General features: G+C 44.6%; 1 protein-coding gene across 3 annotated transcripts in view; it reads left to right on the forward strand.

Annotated features, from left to right (window-relative positions):
• The window catches only part of VPS13C (vacuolar protein sorting 13 homolog C), a 483,673-nt gene that overhangs the window by 71,419 nt on the left and 397,400 nt on the right, over positions 1–14,854 (forward strand). For all 3 annotated transcript variants that reach the window (XM_029575527.1, XM_029575524.1, XM_029575525.1), the window contains exon 8: positions 2,936–2,995. In XM_029575527.1, coding sequence (XP_029431387.1) covers positions 2,936–2,995 — 60 coding nt within the window. The remainder of the gene's footprint in view (positions 1–2,935; positions 2,996–14,854) is intronic.

Genomic DNA, 14,854 nt, shown 5'->3' on the forward strand with positions numbered 1-14,854 from the left:
GAAGTAGTGATATTTTAGTTTTCCATACTTTGATATCAAATATTTTAAATACAAAGATAAGTATATGAAGAAAATGTGTGCTAGTATTTTGGGGGGATTTATGATTAAAAATCACTTGAGTAATAGTTTTTTGTATGTCTTTTTATTGTTTATATATAATACCATAGTAATGACAGCAGAAAAGGACCAAATGGTTCATTTTCTGTCCAGCAATCCTCTTGTAGTATATGCCTTGCCATGCAGGTTAGCCCCATGTTTCTCATAAGGGTGGTAACTGCTGCTCTGTGCAAAAATCGGACAGTGCCACTTGATGTGCTTTGCTTTTGAACTGGGCTGAAGAAGCAGTCCTGTGCTTTTTCCCTTGTCTCCATATCAGTACCCCCAGACCATAAAGGTCTTGGCCCATGTTGGTTATTATCTGAATCCTCTTCCCCTTTTAACTCCTGACGTCGAAACAGGGAGTGAAGTTGCAGTTGTTTCAAAAACATCAAGGCTTATTGGTTAAGGGTAGTAATCCCCTATACCTTCTGTTAATGTTAGTAACTGCTGTACCAAGCAGGTTACCTTCATGCACCCTTTTCTTAATTTCCGTTTTCTAGCCTTTATGGATCCACAGTGTTTTTATCCCATGCCCCTTTGAATTATTTGACTGTTTTTGTCTTCACTTCCTTCGGAAGGGCATTCCAGGCATCCATCCCCCTCTCCGTGAAGAAATATTTCCTGATATTGGTTCTGAGTCTTCTCCCTGTCGTCCCCCCCCCCCCCCCCCATTCCATTTTGTTACCCCAATGGAAAAGGTTTAAAGTTCGCCCATCATTAAAACCTTTCAAGTATCTGAAAAGTCTGTCTCCCCTGCACCTCCTTTCTGCAAGGTATACATATTTAGATTCTTCATCCTCTCCTCAAAAGACTTCCAATGGAGACCCCATACCATTCTGGTCGCCCTACTCTGGATGTCTCTATCCTTTGAGATACAGGCTTCAGATCAGAATACAGTACTCCAGGTGAGGCCTCACCAAGGGACCTGTACAAGGGCATTATCACCTCCTTTTTCTTAATGATTATTCCTCTCTGTGCAGCTCAGCGTGCTTCTGGCTTTAGCTATCACCTTGTCATATTGCTTCACTGTCTTCAGATCACCAGACATTATTACCCTGAGGTCCCTCTTGGTCCATGCACATCAGTTTTTTTTTCACACCCCAATCACATACAGCTTCTTTGGATTACCGCATTCCAGAGATATGATTCTGTACTTCTTGGCGTTGAATCTCAAATCTTCGACCATGCTTCAAGCTTTCTTAATTACTTTTCATTCTCTGCTCATTCAGGTGTGTCCACTGTGATGTGGATCTTAATATCATCTGCAATTGGCAAGTGTGGAAATACGCAAGTAAATTGTCAAATGTATGCGTGTCTCCCATCCAAGTTCTAACCGGGCCCAACCCCGCCTAGCTTTCAAGATGAGACAAGATCAGCACATTCAGGGTGGCATGTCCTACTTGGCTCTTCTCTCAGGCCTTCACTTAACCTCGGCTACATCTTAGCTACCTCCTCCCCTGCAGACTGTATATACTGTATATATTGTATATAAATATTTTAGCATAAACAAGTGTTAACATTCGATATTGTTACCATACTTCGCATGCATATGATTTGGCTACTCCTTTCTCCCTCTCCTAACATGTAATTTCTTATTTCCCAAAGTTATTGTAAACCGATGTGATATTCACTTGAATGTCGGTATAGAAAAGTTCTAAATAAATAAATAAATGTCTGTGTTAAATAGCAACTTACGCACATAAATGTTGGCCCTACCCAGGAATGCATCTAGACTGCTAACTTCTTTATGCATGTATATGTGCACGTGAAAGTGTGTATTTTTCAGTTTTGAAAATATGGATTATTTGAGTAGATGTACATATGTTTGTATATGCTAATTTTTATGTGCACAATATTTTTAAAATTCATTCCTAAGCATCTTAGTAGTTTAGCCTAATAAAGGGCAATGGCAGTTTTCATAACTTGGCCCTTGAGATTGTCATGCCAACTGTAATTACACTGTAAACATTTATTTCTTTTAAATAAGTGTTGCAGCTCTGAAATTATATGAAATAGAAGCAAATCATGAGAAAAAAATTAAGCCTTTTGTGCTGGAACAATTTTCATTAGTTGACTGAGTAGCTAATGAAATGTAGTAGTAAAATGAGTATAACTATTTACTGTCTTTCAATCATAAAACCTTACCACATTGGCTTCAGTTGTAGAAAATTCTCAATCATATAACTGGTTAGGTGTCTGGATATTTATTCTGCTGTACTTTATCCTCTGGCTGCTTTGTAGGTATGTGCCTTCACACAATTTGCATTCATCTTCACAGTTACAGCTTATTGTACCTGCCATCTCTGCTTATTTACATAAAAGAAGGGCTAAAGCATTTTCAGTGGTAGCTCCACAGTTGTGGAGGACTGTTCATTTAGAAGTGCTGGGTGTATGTTTTCTTTTTGTGTGTTTGTTTTTTTTTTTTTACCAGTATATAATTCTCATTTTATAAATATATACATGTATGTTTATTTTGTTTTATTTTAATTTCTTATGTATTTTATTATGTATGTCAATTGTATTCTATGATGGATCCTAGAGAACTGTGGAATTTGGGAGAGAAATACGTAAAATAAAATAATTTTGGGGCAGTCTAAGGATATATTAGCATCTGTCTAGTGAAGATGTACTACAGTGTATCAATTTTTTACACTTCTAAATATAAAGTAGAGGCCATTAATATTAAGCTTTTGAGGAGTTTGCATTTTGAGCAAGCCAGATAACATCAATACTAAGTAACCTATGGGGCTGACAGAAAAATTATGTACATTGGATACTAGTTTATAGCTAATATTTTTACATCTAACTTTTTGAAAAAATGTTTTTAAATTTTCAGACAGCAAATGAATTCTGGAAGCCATGCATTTTAAATGAAGCAGTAAAAGTCATTTACAAGGTAAAAAGTTCTAGTGCATTAATATTGTAGTAAAATTCTTGAAGTTTCCTTCAATTTTCTTAATGGTTGGCATGGTTGAGGGAGATGTCTTTGTATGAATTCAGCGGTTCTGTCTAGTAGATGCATCTCATCAACAAAATGAAATGTACAACTATGGAAGTTGACTTCTTTGGGACATTCAGCCTTGGAGTCAGTTAAGGAATACTTCTCCGTCAATAAGTAGGGCTGAATTAGCCATGACACATGGGTGACGCCATTGAACTGCTCCAAACAGACCCATCTGTCTAGCTCAGTAAAGTTTTACTACTAAGCATGCATGGGAGTTCCCGCGCTCTCACTGCCTTGTAACTCTTTAATTTTGACTTTTCATGTCCTCCAGTTTTTTGGTTTTTTTTTTTAAATGTGCTTTCAGGAGCCCCTCAACAGCATATTTTAGTGTTTATAAAAAAGAAAAGATATCTGGCACTAAGAAGCCTATACAAATTTGGCGCTGGAGGCAGTTACATATGTTGCCTCTGCCTAAATCCGGGCCTGCACTCACCAAGCTACAGGATCGAGTCCAGCTGTACTAACTCAAGAGAAGGATTGTCTGTACCATTCGAGCCTCCCTTCCAGCAACTTAATGCCATGGATGTTGAATGCTTGATATTTTCATCATTGTCACTATCTAAGGAAGTTGAGGACATTTTTTATTTCGGTCAGGAAGCAATCTACCAGAAGAGCATACAGTTTGGTCAAAGTGCATCTCTGTGCCATTGCCGTTTACCACTCTCAAGTGGATGGTTTTGAAAATCATGAAAAACTTGTGGGATGAGATCTCCAGTTGCCAAGCTTCTGGTGCCATGAGATCTCAATGTGTCTTTGCCGCAACTGATGAAGCTGCCCAGCAATCCATTGGAGTCTTTTTCCCATAAGGTTTCTTACCTGGAAAGTGGTGTTTCTAATTGCCATCATTTCAGTTAGATGAATCAATGAGCTGCAAGCATTTGTTAATTACTATCTGTACCTGCAGTTTTTCCACAACAGAGTGGTTCTCTCTACTCTCCCTAAGTTCCTGCCAAAAGTGGTTTCTACATTTCATTTGAATCAAGCCATTGTTTTGCCCACATTGATACTCTCATGTACATAAAGAGGAAATGATCCTCAATTCACTGGTCTTTGAAAGGACCTTGGCATCTTGTCCAGGATGGAGGAGCTTATCCCACACAGTAATGTCCTACAGAGTTCACAAGAAGCTTATTTCTCACCTCAGGTTCTGCCAGCAGTAGGACAGTCCCTTTCCTGGGGTAATGGATTCATTTTCCAAAAAGTCCATTCATGGATCAGAAGGGCAAGAAGGATGTTCATTTCATTCTGAGCTTCTACTAGTTGTTTCGCCCTTAGACTAAACCCAATTTCCTAGCGTGTAGCCAGATGGACTCAGGACCAATGGGTATAGTGTACTCCTGATAGCAGATGGGAGACGGAGTCAGATTTCAAAGCTGACGTCAGCCTACATATACCCGTGCAGGAAGCTCTGCTCTTCAGTATTTCTCAGTCTCCTCAAGCAGACAGGGAAACATCCACACACTAGAATAATGTTAGTAATTCTAAAACAAAGAAGAAAGAAAATTTACCTCAAGAAGATGAGCCCCGCTCTCCTGCGGTGATACCTAAGGGTCCCTCCCCAGTCGAGAATTCCTGAGGTGATTTCCAAGATCCCTCAAAGGTAAGCCTTGGTCTGGTAGTCGGCTCCCGGCATGGACTTAGCCCCAGGGTGGCTTAGAGGCAGCAGGTGTTTAATCTAGCACGGCGGTGAAGGTATTTTCCTCTCCCCCCCATTGCAGCCGGAAATGCCAAGATCAGGTAAGGTAGAAACCTTCTTTTAAGTCTCCGAGGCTCGAATAGCTGCACAGATTGTCCCTTCCGGCGTTTGTTAAATCGGGTTGAGCAGCTCTGTCCGAGCTAGACCCCGATCCGGTGTGAGGGTCCACACACGTGGAGACCCTCTTGGGGGGGGGGGGAGGGTGTCGCCATCTTGCCTGCATGGTCATCGTCGCCATTTCCCCCCCTTGACTGCCATATTGTCGTCACAACTGAGCTGTACGCACAGCGGCGAGCCGGGCGCACAAACGAAAAATAGGCCCGCGCACAAAGGGGTAGCCCGTGCGTGCATCCTGCACACATCGTCAGTGCACCCGGAGTGCACAACTGAGCCTCCTGGCGCGCATACCAACGCGCACAGACGAGTTTTAAATTACTCGGCGCGCACAAGTCATGGCACTGCTGGTCAAGAAGATCAAGGGACAAGCCCTCTGTCCAGCCTGCTACCTGAGAGCTGCGCAACCTGAAGTGGCCTCCGCCTTATGCCAGCAGTGCAAAGAGGCTCAAGGGGGAACCTAAGCAAAGCCCCCCCATAGCCAGTAGAGGGTTCCGGATCCACTAACGACAGTACCCCGGACCTCTGTATCTCTGATTTGGCGCCTGCAAAGGAAGGCATCTCGGAGGCTTCCACCATAAACCCGCCGGGATTAAATATGGACCCAGGGACCTTTTCCTGGGTGGAATTCTTCAAAGGGCTACAAACCTTCGTGAAGGCACAATCGCTACTGCCGGCGACACAGGCCCAGACTCCACCAGAAGCACAAGATCTTCCAAGCACCTCTCGGTTCTCTCAAGACGTGCCCCACTTAGGCAAGAGCCTCCCTACAGGCGATACAGACACCTCGGGGGATGAGACTGACTCCCTGGAGGAAGGGGAAATCCCCCTAGGGATGGAACCATACTGAACCATGCTGCGATTCTTCTCCAAAGATGTTACCAGCTCTCATGTCTCTCACACTGAAGATGCTGGCCATTCCAGTCATGGGTACCACTGCAGAGCCAAAGACTAACCCCATCCTGGTGTCCCTCCGTCAGGCCTCATGCTATTTTCCAATGTTGCAGGCCGTACAACAACTGATTGACCTGGAATGGAATGCCCTGGAAGCCAGCTTCAAAGGAGGATGGGCCTTAGAAGCCCTATACCCCTTGGAACCCACGGCCAAGGAACTCCTTCGGTTCCCAAAAGTGGATGCCATGGTCTGCGCCTTCTCCAAGCGCACAACCATCCCGGTTGAGGGAGGAGCGGCACTCAAGGATGCCCAGGACAGATGACAGGAAGCCATCCTTAAACAGTCCTTTGTAGCAGCAATGACCCTGCAAATTGCATCCTGCTGCGCCATAGTAACACATGCCTGCTTGCTTCTCTCCAGAGACGCAAACACGTCTGCTGAAACATTAGAACCGGTGATATCCTTCCTCACGGATGCGACCTCAGACCTAGTGCGCACCTCAGCCAAGGGCATCTCCTTCATAGTTGCAGCCAGAAGACAACTATGGCTCCGAAATTGGTCGGCCGACGCGACCTCCAAAGCGAACCTCACGAGAATGCCTTTTAAAGGATCCCTCTTATTCGGAAGTGAATTGGAGAAGTTAGCCAACAAATGGGGCAAATCTCCAGTACCTCATCTATCGGAGGACAGGAACAGAAGAAACCAGCGCTTCTCTCCCCGAAAAACCAAGGGCAGAGGAGCACAGTGCTTTAGACCTTACAAGAACACATACTACCAAGCACCTCCCCCACAGGCAGGTCCCAGTCCTTTCAGAACAGAAACAACAAGAGGGAAGCAGGCTCAGGTACAGGCTCCGGCCGTACCCCACAATGAGAATCAGCAGAAGGAAGAAGTCATAGGGGGCAGACTTACCCTCTTCTACCAAAGATGGGTCGAGATAACGTCTGACAAGTGGGTCCTAACCATCATTTGAGAAGGATACTATCTGGACTTCCACAGCATCCTTCCAGACAAATTTGTGAGATCACCGTGCCACACCCTCTAAGAGGATGGCAGTGGAAACTACACTGACAAAACTACTCAGCCTAAAGGCAATAACCCCAGTACCCACGCACCAACAAAATACTGGTCACTATTCCATCTATTTTATCGTTCCCAAGAAGGAGGGAACGTTCCGGCCCATCTTGGACCTCAAGACCATCAATCGTTACCCGAGAGTACCACACTTCTGCATGGAAACCCTACGCTCAGTCATAAGGGCAATACAGCCTGACTTCACTGGATCTATCTGAAGCCTATCTCCACATCCCAGTCCATCACGACCATCAGCGCTTCCTAAGCTTTGCGATATTGGACCATCATTACCAGTTCCGGGTGCTACCCTTAGGACTAGCTACCGCCCCTCGGGCTTTCACCAAAATCATAGTGGTAGTGGCGGCAACACTGAGGAAAGAAGGAATCCTTGTACATCCTTACCTGGATGATTGGCTGATCAGGGCAAAATCTCCAGAGGAAACTCACCAGGCGACTACCAGAGTAAAGAATCTACTGCAGAATCTCGGGTGGGCCATCAACACAGCCAAGAGCTGCCTACAGCCCTCCCAGTCGCTAGAGTACCTGGGAGTCTGCTTAGACACCAAGCAAGACAAGGTTATCCTCTTCCCCCCCCCCCCCCCCCCCAAGGAGAAGGAAACTGATTGGCCAACTGCGAAAACCGTTGAACTATGCTCGCCCCAAGGTATGGGACTACCTCCAAGTCCTCGGTCTCATGACATCAACCCTGGAAGTCGTTCCATGGGCAAGTGCCCACTACAACATTCCCTACTGTCACGATGGGACCAGATGTCCCAGAACTATTCCATGCACCTCCAGCTACCAGCAGATGTTTGGACACAGCTCCAGTGGTGGCTACAGGAGGACCACCCGAGCAAGGGAATAAGACTATCCCCATCGAACTGGATCTTGCTCCCCACGGATGCGAGCCTGCGAGGGTGGGGAGCCCACTGTCAGGAACTGACGGCCCAGGGATAGTGGGACAAAGAAGAGGCGGGATGGAACATAAACCGGCTGGAAGCCCAAGCAGTCCGACTAGCCTGTCTATGATTCAGCCACAGACTCCGGGGCGAGTCTGTCAGTCATGTCGGACAACGCCACAACAGTTGCCTACATCAACCGCCAGGAAGGAACCAGAAGCCAACAGGTGTCCCTGGAAATAGACTTCCTCATGGCGTGGGCGGAAACAAACCTGCAAGGGATCTCAGCCTCCCACATCGCGGGAAAGAACAACATCTCTACGGACTACCTCAGCAGAGAGAGCCTAGATCCAGGGGAATGGACGCTGTCGACCACAGCCTTCCAGTTGATAATAAACCGCTGGGGAACCCCAGCCATGGATCTACTGGCAACCCGGTCCAATGCCCAAGTTCCCAAGTTCTTCAGCCGCAGACGAGAACCTCAGTCCTGGGGAAGCGATGCCCTCATCCCGACCTGGCCACAGGAAGACCTACTGTACGCCTTTCCCACATGTCCACTACTGGGCAGGATCATCTACAAGATAGAACACCACAGGGCCACTGGCCAAGAAGACCATTGTACGCAGACACGCGACGACTTCTTGTGGGGAACCCTCTGTGCCTACCTCCACACAGGGACCTTCTCCAGCAAGGACCAATCCTCCACGAAGACCCGACAATTCTCTCTTACGGTCTGGCCATTGAGAGGACTCGCCTGAAGATTACTGGATACTCGAAGGCAGTGATTGACACCTTGCTCTGAGCACGCAAGTTCTCCACATCTCTAGCTTACATACGAATATGGAGAGTATTTGAAGCCTGGTGTGAGGACTGAGAGATCCTTCCATGGACAGTCAAAATCCCCATGATCCTGGAATTTCTGCAGGATGGCTTGAAGAACGGATTGTCTCTCAACTCCCTCAAGGTTCAGGTGGCCGCGCTGGCCTGCTTCAGAGCCAAAGTGGACTGCATCAGTCAACCCATCCAGATGTTTCCCGCTTCCTGAAAGGGGTCAAACAAATCAGACCACCATTAAAGTGGCCAGTGCCCCTATGGAATCTCAATCTAGTACTAGACTTCCTAGCGGGAGCTTCCTTCAGACCTACATGCAGTCTGTCACTACGGCTCCTGACCTTGAAGACTGCATTCCTAGTGGCAATATGTTCAGCCCGTCGCATCTCCGAGCTTCAAGCGCTATCCTGTTGGGAACCGTTCCTCAGGTTCACACAGAGATCCATACGGCTTCGCACTGTCCCCTTCTTTCTTCCGAAGGTGGTTTCTCATTTTCATCTAAACCAAACCATCTTGCTGCAATCTCCAGACTAACATAAGGACTCTGAGGACTCACGCCTTCTTCACCATCTTAACTTCAGCAGACTCCTAGTCCGATATCTGGACAGATCGGAATCTGTACGAAAGATGGACCCACCTGTTCGTCCTTCACAGCGGGAAGAAACAGGGCGAAGCGGCCTCGCGGGCAACCTTAGCCCGCTGGATCACAGAAGTAATCAAGGTGGCCTACGTAGAGGCAGGGAAGCCTCCGCCTCTGCAAGTCAAGGCCCATTCTACAAGGGCCCAGGCAGTGTCCTGGGTGGAAACCAAGATGCTGTCGACTGCCGAGATCTGTCGGGTGGTGATGTGGTCCTCCATTACATACCTTCCCCAGGTTCTACCGCCTGGATGTCTAGGCCCGGGAGGACACAACTTTTGCAAGGGCAGTACTAAGTGGGCCATGGGTAGCCTCCTGCCCGGCTCGGGAGTAGCTTTTGTACATCCCATTGGTCCTAGGTCCATCTGGCTGCACGCTAGGAAATGGAGAAATTACTTACCTGATAATTTCATTTTCCTTAGTGTAGACAGATGGACTCGGCAACCTGCCCACGGCTGCCCCGGAATCCGGGAACCTCGGGTGACACATCCCGAGAGCAAGACAAGCACGGGTAAATCAGGTATTACCCTAGTTCAAGACACCCATAGTTGCCGAGTGTCTGCGTTATCCGGTTGAGTGCACTGGCAGTCTCCAATTGAAAATCAGTTGAACCAGTCCTAATTAATCAAGTCAATCAAGTTAACCAAGTTAATCAAGCTATCAGAGCAATCATAAGAACATGCCATACTGGGTCAGACCAAGGGTCCATCAAGTCCAGCATCTTGTTTCCAACAGTGGCCAATCCAGGCCATAAGAACCTGGCAAGTACCCAAAAACTAAGTCTATTCCATGTTACCGTTGCTAGTAATAGCAGTGGCTATTTTCTAAGTTAATTTAATTAATAGCAGGTAATGGACTTCTCCTCCAAGAACTTATCCAATCCTTTTTTAAACACAGCAATACTAACCCAACTAACCATGTCCTCTAGCAACAAATTCCAGAGTTTGTGTGTTGAGTGAAGAAGAACTTTCTCTGATTAGTTTTAAATGTGCCTCTTGCTAACTTCATGGAGTGCCCCCTAGTCTTTCAGATAATAGACTAAATAACCGATTCACATCTACCCGTTCTAGACCTCTCATGATTTTAAACACCTCTATCATATCCCCCCTCAGCCGTCTCTTCTCCAAGCTGAAAAGTCCTAACCTCTTTAGTCTTTCCTCATAGGGGAGCTGTTCCATTTCTCTTATCATTCTGGTTGCCCTTCTCTGTACCTTCTCCATCGCAGTTATATCTTTTTTGAGATGCAGCGACCAGAATTGTACACAGTATTCAAGGTGAGGTCTCACCATGGAGTGATAGAGGCATTATGACATTTTCCGTTTTATTCACCATTCCCTTTCTAATTCCCAACATTCTGTTTTCTTTTTTGACTGCCACAGCACACTGAACCGACGATTTCAATGTGTTATCCACTATGACGCCTAGATCTTTCTTGGGTGGTAGCACCTAATATGGAACCTAACATTGTGTAGCTATAGCATGGGTTATTTTTCCCTACAGGCATCACCTTGTACTTATCCACATTAAATTTCATCTGCCATTTGGATGCCCAATTTTCCAGTCTCACAAGGTCTTCCTGCAATTTATCACAATCTGCTTGTGATTTAACTACTCTGAACAATTTTGTATCTGCAAATTTGATTACCTCACTCATCGTATTTCTTTCCGGATAATTTATAAATATATTGAAAAGTAAGGGTCCCAATACAGATCCCTGAGGCACTCCACTGCCCACTCCCTTCCACTGAGAAAATTGTCCATTTAATCCTACTCTCTGTTTCCTGTCCATATATCCACAATTGCTTTTCGAGTAGAATACTGAAGAGCAGAGCTTCCTGCACGGGTATATGTAGGCTGATGTCAGCTTTGAAATCTGACTCAATCTCCCATCTGCTATCAGGAGTACACTATACCCATTGGTCCTGAGTCCATCTGTCTACACTAAGGAAAACAAAATTATCAGGTAAGTAATTTCTCCATTTTTGGTTTTCTTAACTCTATCTTATGATCCTATCAGACTGTGAATAACTGTTGCCAAGTGCACGTTGTCTAGCTGGCTACTGGTCTGTATTGCATATTGCTATACTCTGGCTGGTCTCCAGATCAGACTGTCAAGGTTCTTTAAGTAAGAATCATGGCTACCTCAGTAGCTCACCTTAATGCCGTGTCTATTGACGACATTTGCAAAGCTGCATCTTGGTCATCATTTCTCATGTTCATTAGCCTTTAATGTCTAGTCAATCTTTCCAGATGTGACAGTAGCTTTGGCAAGCAGTTTTGCGCGGCCTGTGCACATAGTAGTCCACTTTCCACAAGGGGGTCTGCGTTACTTTTTCAGTAAGTGCTCTGACACATAACCGTTAGCTTGGGGCTCCCCACATGTCATGGCTAATTCAATCCTGCTTGTTGACAGAGAAAGCAAGTTTGCTTATGATAAACAGGGTTCTCTGTCAACAGCAGGATGAATTAACCATGCTTTATACCTACCTTTCTCCCTAGGTAGGTATAAAGCTAAGCTCTACAATCTGAGGAGCTCATGAGGCAGTGCATGCACAGGAATTCACACACATTTTCTGTAGTAAAACTTTACAGAGCCAGAGAGATGGGTCCATTCACCACCATCTGATCATCCACATATCATGACTAATTCATCCTGCTGTCTACAAATAATCCTGTTTAAGCTAAGCAAACTTGATTTATTTGTGAAAGCAATTATTTTTTTATCAATTGAACAGGAGATAGCAAACTCAACTTTCTTTATGGCTTTCCTTCTAGTTGGATTATCTTCCAGAAGAGAGAAACAATCAGTATTTGAATATCTAGAGACAATAAGTTTATGCTAGTACCTGATTCATTGGGCCAGATGTATTAAACACTTTTCTAATAGACACAATAGGAGAGAGCTTTTAGAACATTTGGCTCATTGTGTCTTTTTTTTTACTTAAGTGGTAGGAAGAGGTCATAATGTTGGATAAGATTATGGTTATACATACATTTAGTTAATTCTGAACATTCATGTAGGAAGTCCATGCCAGTTGGGTTCTCTGAAGATGGTTATTAGCAGAGTTCAGTTTGTAGACAAAAATGGAAATAGTGTGGAATGCACAAAATTATGATGGGATCGCTATGTGCATATATTTACGGAGGTAGGGGCAGCTCCCAGCCCTAGAGTGCTAGCAACTGATCCTCACCTCTCCAGCACCGCATGGCTGTACTAGGTCTCTGACTTCAGAAATCCGTGCTGCTCTGGGCTTGTGCGTGTGCACATAACTTTTGCAGGAGAGAATGGCAGGAGTGGGTAATTCTTCCACCATTTTGTGCTCTTCGTACCATCTTCCCCTCATGAATTGTTTCTAGTGTGGTGTTGCCACAAGAGATTTGAGCTCCATCTCTCCCTTGTTCTCTCCATCGGTTTCCTTTATTGCCATCTCATCTCGTCCCATATCTTCCTGTGTTTTATCTCACAGTTTTGCTGTCCCCTTCCTCCTTCCCTTTATTTTCTTCTCTCCTATCCTTCCATTCGTTCTTAGTCTTCCACATCCTATTCCTCTTTTTCCATATCATTCCTGAGCTATATAGTGTCTTATTTCTTGCTGTTACCAACTTTTCATTTCTATATGCTCCCCTGTTGCCCATATCATGAGTATCTCACCTCTTTCTTCTCTCCTCCTCCCCAACATATGGGTAGCCGAAGATGAGCTGCTGGTACTTTACTTTTAAGTACAGCACTCATGTACTGGAGCCTGTTATATACCAAGTTCTGAAGATGGCTTTATCTTGACTTAGAAATTTCTCAGTTGACAAACAGGCATGAGTCACCCATAACATGTGGGTGATGTCATCTGATGGATGGACAGGGACCCAGCTCTCAGAGATCAGTAAAAGTCTTACTGAGCATATACAGAAGTTCCCATATGTGCATGCTGCTTCATGAAACTCCTCAGTCTTGTGGCTTTTGGTTTTTTTTTCTTAACAGAAAAGCTCTGTTAAGGGACTGCAGAGGCAGCAGCAAAAGAAATAAAAGATGTAAAGATGTGAGAGACAGAAAACTAAGCCATTTAACAAGACCAAAATTGTATAGGGAGACTTGGAACATTTATATTTATTTATTTTTTATACCGGTATTAGTGGTTACATCATACCGGTTTACATCCGAACTGAAGGTAGAAAATACATCAAACGGACAGGGGATGGGACTACAAGGAACAGGGAAGGAGGGTAACCAGAAACTGGCAAACAAGAAATCAGACTTTAGAAAATCACATGTTAAACAATGTAACATAACATAACAAATAGAACATGTCAATGATGTAGCTGGATAAAAAAAAAACCATCAGAAAAGTAAATGGAAAAATCCAAGGCCAAGAAGATTATAGTCTGTGGTTTTTTTTGTTTTGTTTTTTTTAAGAATTTGGTTTGTGAGCACAGGTGTCTATTACAGATTAATTCCTATGGCTTCATCACCTGCACCTACTGTGGATCTGACTTCCCTTTTGGTGAAGCTGACATTGAGAGCCCTCTGAGGATGTGCCTTTATGGGTGTCAGAAGAGGATGCATCTCCTCCAACTCCAGTGTGTAGATTTCCACAATCAGTGGGAGCCCAGTTGTCTGTTAAAACATTTTTTTCTTTTAAACCTTGAAGACCAGCGATAGAATGTGGAGCCTCTCCTGTCCAGAATGGAGGAGTTTGTCTCCCACAGTAGAGACCTAAAGAGTCCACTAGAGGTTCATTTCTTGCCTCTGGGAATGCCAGCAGTAGGAGAGAATCCCTCTCCTGGGATGGTGGATCCACCTTCTAAAGGGGAGTCCCTTCATAGACTGAAAGGGCAAGAAGGGGATTCAGTTCATTCTGAGTTTCTAGTGGTTGTTTCCCCCTCGGACCAGTAAAGATCTCAGAGATCTTCCTTGTCATAGGGTCCTGGTTAAGTGTAGTTAGGTGAGGAGGGTTCTATGGGGATTCCTGCAGATCCCTTACTAGAATTACCTCTGCGTACATCTCTGAAAGACCTCAACTACTGTTGCTTTCTGGAGACGTTAGACAAGACTTTGTCTATCATTGTAAGGAAGGAGCATAACTCAAATGGATGTTTTTGGCTTCTGGCGATTTCTTCAATCTATGGCAGACTCCAGGTTTATCCAAATTCATAGCCATCATAAGGACCTGCAAATGAGGATATGGCAGACCCTCACTGCATGTCTTCAGTATCCTGAAAGATTGTTTTGAAATGGAGTTCAAGCCTTCCTTGGGTTTGTTTGGGGTAGTCCAGCTGGCACACCAGTATATTTATTTATTTATTTATTTATTTATTTATAATTTTTATATACCGACATTCTTACATTAAAATGCAAATTGTGGTGGAGTTATTGTTGAAGAGGGCTAAGTGCATATGGGACCACTGGAACACATCTCCCAGAAAAGATCCCAAATTGTTAACTATGTTTTAGAAAGAAAGTTTTCCAGGGTTCCTTGCTCAGCACTCTAATTGCTGTGTACCAGTGTTCATAGTGCAGCATCTCCATGAATGTGTCCAAAACTGAAGCCTATGACTATATCAGCAGATGCAAGTCATGCTGACTTTTGCTATGTTCTAGAAGATGCAGAAG

The sequence above is a fragment of the Rhinatrema bivittatum genome, chromosome 13, assembly GCF_901001135.1.
Source record: "Rhinatrema bivittatum chromosome 13, aRhiBiv1.1, whole genome shotgun sequence".
Classification (NCBI taxonomy): Eukaryota; Metazoa; Chordata; class Amphibia; order Gymnophiona; family Rhinatrematidae; genus Rhinatrema; species Rhinatrema bivittatum.